Here is a 5,771-nt window from a genome sequence, read left to right on the forward strand (position 1 = left end):
GACACAAGGGCAGGTATTCACATGCTCACCCAGTAAATGGAGGAGAACCACCCTGGACCAAGGAGTCCCTGGGAAGTTCACATGCTCAGGTGCTAGTCAAAAGGTTGGCAGTTCAAGTCCATTCAGAGGCGCCTCACAAGAAAAGCCTGATGATTTACTTCTGAAAAACCAGCCACTGAAAACACCATGGAGTACAGTTCTGTTCAGACATCTCCTATGGGTGGGTCGCTGCATTGGAATTGACTCATTGGCAACTGGTGTTTCCCCTGAGAGCAGCCAACTCCACTCTTGTCACCAGACCACCAGCAGAAGGCACCAGTGAGAGAGCCCCCAGACCCAGGGTGACCATCTGTGTCTCCTGATGTCATCTCCCAGATGACATCAAGATCAGCTGCTCATTTACTGTAACGCCGATGAAGAACTTAACCTCAGGGTTGGAAGGATTGCTGGGTTCCATTACACTTGGTTGTTCAATTAAAGGTTCTCATCTCTGAGCTATTTTGCTTTCCCTAAATGGAGAATGAAAATTAGAAGCAGATATAGGCATATCATGCCCATAAAAGGCCAGGGCTGAGGGATTCCAGGGAGCACCAGACAGCTCACTGGCATGGAGACGTGTGTGGTTGCACGGGGCTGTCTAGTTAGGATGCTTCAGACCCAGCCTCTGGATTTAATAAAGCCCTTTGTCCAGGGTCCCTGCATGGTACCAACAGTTAACAAGCTTGGCTGCTAACACAGAAAAAGGATTTGAGCTATGTTTGAATCCTACTAGAAATGCCTTGCTGGAAAGGCCTGGTGATCTATTTCTGAAAGATCAGCCACTGAAATGCCCTGAGGAGCCATTCCACCCTGGCATACATGGGGTTCCCCAGAGTCAGGATCAGCCAAACAGGAGCTGGTTGCTTGATTGTCTCTGTCCGGGTCACAGGTATACCCATCTCTTCTCCTGGTCCCCTCACACTGGACACAGTGGGCTGTGGACGCTGGGAGGAGCCAGTTCTCAGAGAAGTCCATGCCATCATCTCCAAGAACAGTGTGGACTGTGTGCACTCTGTCCTCTCGGATACCAGCCCCCAGTGCGGCAGATACTGGAGCCGTTCAGATTGGTGTTTGCTGTGTGGGTTTTTTAAAAGTCTGGACACACTGATTCCATGAGTTTGTCCAGCTACTGAAAATTGGTGAAGCTTTACATTCTCATATTCGTATGTTTTTATACGTACATTATCTTTCAATAAGAAGGAAAGAAGCGTTCTAAGGATGAACACAAGAATCCCAAGGTGCTCCCTTTCTTTCTTCATCCAGTACAATAAGCTAATCTTAATATCTTTAGAGGTCAGACATTTTATTGCATTATTTTAGTCCTTTAAGGGCCAAAATTTCCAAAGCTAAGTCACCGTTCAGAGCTACCATTTCCTTGTAGGCAAACCTGTGGATTGATGTTGCTCGTCTTCCTGAAAAACATCACAAGGGCCCTGCAGGTGTGGCTCCCCTCTGGGAACTGAAAGGCATCACTTCTCCTTCTCTCCCCAAAACCCCCCTCAAAACAAATCCACTGTCTCTGAGTTGATTCCAACTCACAGAACCCTCCATGGGTTTCCAAGGCTCCAAGTCTTCAAGCGAGGAGAATACCTATCTTTCTCCCTCAGAGCCTCATTTTTCTATCTGGGAGCAAATGCTGGACTCGACCTATTAACCTTGTGGTTAGCATCCCAACATTCAACACCCCCAGGGCTCCTTTCTTTCTTGAAAGCTGGCTTGAAGGCTTCTCTGAGGGAAGAACTCATCCTCCCTGCCTGCCTTCAGGAGCAATATAATCATAGGGATGGGGGCAAAGGGTAGAGGTGGCTTTCATTCAAGGAGACAAGGTAGAGCCATAGCATAAAAGAGAGCAGCAAGAGAAATGAAATAAAAGTACATAATACTTTGTGGTGAGGGGATATTCCTGGCAGAGAACTATTCCCACAAAGTGAGCAGGCTTTGTAAGGGCTGGGTCTACAGAGGCCAGGTGTGGCATGGGCCGTGGGAACATTGTTATTGGGCTTGAGGTATGGAGGATCTGAAGGGTCTTATTTGATGTAAGGTGGAAATGTTCATGGCTTTGCCTTGATCTCCCTGGTGACAAGAAAGTCCTCCAAGACCTGCTTCTCTACAGGAGAATCAGACAGCAACTTCCTTGCTCTCAGATCTTCTCAGAGAGAAGGGTTGGGGATGGCTCTTTCGACACAGAAGTAGAGGCAGAATGATGGAATGCCCACCTGCCTGATTCCCAGGCCCCACCAGCGCCCTGCCTTGCCTCCAGGCGGCCTCCTTAACACTCATTGGGCGCCTTCATTTGCATCAGGACCGTATGGCCCCTCTTCTTACAGCAGCAACAGCAGATGCAGGCAGCCACAGAGGAGGCCAGGGCAATGATGCCAATGACAATGGCTGCAATAGCCAGTCCACTCTGGGCCCGGGTCATGCCCCATGTGCTGCGATCATCGGTGTTCTCGATAGTGGTCAGATCCGTGTAGTCCTCCACGGGGCTGGTGAAGTCGCTGGTATAGGAGGTGGAAGTGGACTCAGGATAGCTGGATGTGCCCGGGTACCGAGGTGTTTCTGGGTAGCTGGGCATATCGGGGTAGTGGACACTGGGGGTAGGGGCGTTGATGTTAACGATGACAATGGACTGGCCTCTTAGGTTGGCGGGGCTGAAACAGACGGGGAGGGCATCTGTCCCCAACCTGGCCCTGTTGAGCAAGAGCCAGTCTCGGAACGGGAGGATGCTTGAATCACACCGCCAAGGATTATCATAGAGCCGGAGCTCGCACAGATTCCCCAGGTGATCGAAGATACCCACGGGCAGGTTCTCCAGCTGGTTGTTCTGCAGCTGGACGGTCATGAGGCCATTGACGTTGGCGAAGATATTCCCCGGGAGCTGTCGGAGGCGGTTGTTCTGCAGGGAGATGTTCTGCAGGTTGGGCAGAGTGCGGAAGACGTTCCCATCCAACTCCTGCAGCGCGTTGGTGTGAAGTGACAGTTCCCTGAGCTCCCTCAGCCCGTTGAAGGCCCCTGGGGAGATGAAGCTGATCTGGTTGCGGCTGAGGATCAAGACCCGCAACTGGCTGAGGTTGCTGAAGACGTTGTCAGATAGGGAAGTGAGGTGGTTGTCATACAGCCACAGCTCCCGCAGGTTGTGCATGGGCCCGAAGACCCCCGGGGAGAGCTCCTTCAGGTTGTTCCCAAAGAGGGTCAGGCGGTTGAGCTGGGGCAGCTGCATGAAGATGCCGGGGGGCAGCTGGGAGATGTGGTTGTTGGACAGATAGAGTTTCTGGAGGTTGGGGTTGCTGTGGAAGAGGCCTGGGGAGAGCATTCCGATCTGGTTCTGCTGGAGGGCCAGTTCTTGGAGGTTGCCCAGCCCATCAAAAGTTCCCATGGGAATGTCCGAAAGCCTGTTCTCAAATAGCCGGAGGACCTGGAGGTTGCCCAGATGCTGGAAGACCCTGGGGGAGAGGTGGGTCAGGCTGTTCTTGCCCAGATTGAGCTTGGTGAGGCCCACCAGGTGGTCAAAGACGCCATCGGGGATGTATTCCAGGTGGTTCCCGTGGAGCTGCAGCTCCTTGAGGTTGCCGAACTGGGAGAAGTGGGCGGGCTGGATCTGCACCAGCTGGTTGCTAGAGAGGAGGAGCGACTCAAGGTTGTCCAGCCCGTGGAAGAGGCCGAGAGGCAGCACCTGGAGCTTGTTGTTGGCGAGACTGAGGTAACGCAGCGAGCCCAGGTTGCGGAAGGCCCCAGGCATGATGCGGGACAGCTCGTTCTTCTCAATCCTCAGGGCAATGAGGGCCGAGGTGTTGAGGAACGGGGACTCGTCGAGTTCAGTGATGTGTGTGTTGAGGATCTGCAGGCTCATGGCGTTCCAGGGCAGAGGGGTGGGCACGACCACGATGCGTGCCCCGGTGCACTCCACCTGGGAGGCCCTGGAGCAGGTGCACTCGCTGGGGCAGCCATAGTAGGCCAGGCCCGCGGCCCAGGCTTGGCAGCTCACCAGCAGAAGGAGATAGTGTTTCAGCGGCATGGCCTCTGTGGGAGGAGAAAGCACACGTCAGGGAGGGTCATCTCAACTCCTGTGACCGTTTGTCAGCCAGGGCCAGCCTTCACTGCTGAACCCTGGCTTAGCTCTGGACCATGACGGATTCCAGGTGGTAATAGTCTCAACTTACTCTTGTCCTTTCCTTTGCTTGAGCAGTTCCTCCAACCTCAAGAGCCCTTCTTTTTCATTCAAATCTTTCGCGTACTTCAAAGTCTGCTTCACATGCAATCACCTCCAGGAAACTTTCTCCGTCACTCAGTCACCTGCCCATACATGTGGTCCTTTCAACCTCCAACCAACCTTTCCCGTGCTACAGCTGGCCTCTAAGTCCTCAGCTGAGTTCCTGGCCACCTCAGTCACTACTCAAAAAGCCTTTCAAAGAGAGAGATGTTCATCTTTCAACCCTGTAAACTCCTTAAGGCAGCAACTATACCCTTCTCATCCTAGCTCTCATGGTACCTTAACCAAGCTGGTAGAACACAATGTCCTTGGAAGAAGCAGAGAACAAATGATGCCTGAAACTGGGGGAAAGCTGAGGCCACAAAAAGGGCCTGCACGGAGGAACAGCCAGCAGAGGGGGGGGGGCCCACACTATGGGTCTAAGAGAAAAGTTACAAAGAAGGCCTAGAGGCCCCCAGCCTGCCGTGCCCCACCACACCCATCTCCACCAACAATCAATCCCTTTAACCCTTTCACACCTGTTCCATTTATGTTTCATCCAAACAACCACCCAGATGAAAGGAAATCATCTGTCTGCTCTATTTCCTGTCTCATTGGGAGAGGCTCCCCCAATGCCTTGGGTCTGACTTCTGGTACTAGTCTGAGTTTCTATCAAGAAACATTGGGTGGCCTGAAATAAGTTCCAAACAGCTTGGGATGGGCTTTGCAGGACCAGCAAAGTGTTGGTTCCACACACAATAACAACATCAAGAATCCTCCACAAGACCAAGACATGCCCAGGGGTACCAACAAGAAAGCCACATGATTGAGACTTTGACATCTTTGACATGCACTTATAGACTTCCAAACTGTGAGAAAATAAATTTCTGTTCTTTAAAGCCACATCTTATGATATTTCTGCACTTGGGAACTGAGGCAATTTGTAACTTCCTGCTGTTATTCACAGGGGTTGATAATCCCTAACAGGTTAGTTATCACTGGTAACACATCCCCATCATTGTGTAGGAATGCAAGGAGAAAGAAGACTGAGGGTCAGAATTAAAATTCACATCCCCAGACTTCTGGGTAAGCACTGTATGTGTTAACGCAGGGCTTCTTTTATGAACAAAATCCTAATTCAGGGGAAAGAGTTTCAAATGAAAGACTACAGGACACAAAGTGACTGAGTGGAGCAGGTATTTCTCAGGTCTCTCTTTGTATCCCTGAAGTCTCAGAATCCAGCCCAGCCTACAACCCAGAGTAACCCAGGCGTTTTGGTATGGCCTTGACCCAATATAATCTATTCTCCCCCAACCCCCAACAAGATCATCATGAAAAGAGAACTAAAATACGTTTACCACCCACCAGACCTTGATTTTTCACTTATTCACAGTCCACTCGGGCCTCAGTCTAATGCATTTTTGAATTAAGAAATTTCCTAAATAAGAAGAATAGTGGAGGAAAGGAAGAGAAGAGGGAGAATTTGGGACTTTGATCAAATAGAATAGATTTAAAGGGATGGGACTAGGTCTAGGTAGGCTCT

The 5,771-nt window shown here is 51.0% G+C and overlaps 1 protein-coding gene across 1 annotated transcript; it reads right to left on the bottom strand.

Annotated features, from left to right (window-relative positions):
* Window positions 1–2,308: 2,308 nt before the first annotated feature.
* On the bottom strand, window positions 2,309–4,054 carry LRRC15 (leucine rich repeat containing 15). Its single transcript, XM_006902088.1, has one exon. It carries the CDS (start codon window positions 4,052–4,054, stop codon window positions 2,309–2,311), a length of 1,746 nt encoding a protein of 581 aa, XP_006902150.1.
* Between the last annotated feature and the right edge of the window lie 1,717 nt (window positions 4,055–5,771).

The sequence above is a fragment of the Elephantulus edwardii genome, unplaced genomic scaffold, assembly GCF_000299155.1.
Source record: "Elephantulus edwardii isolate Elephantulus edwardi_28Jun2011 unplaced genomic scaffold, EleEdw1.0 scaffold00367, whole genome shotgun sequence".
NCBI classification, from domain to species: Eukaryota; Metazoa; Chordata; class Mammalia; order Macroscelidea; family Macroscelididae; genus Elephantulus; species Elephantulus edwardii.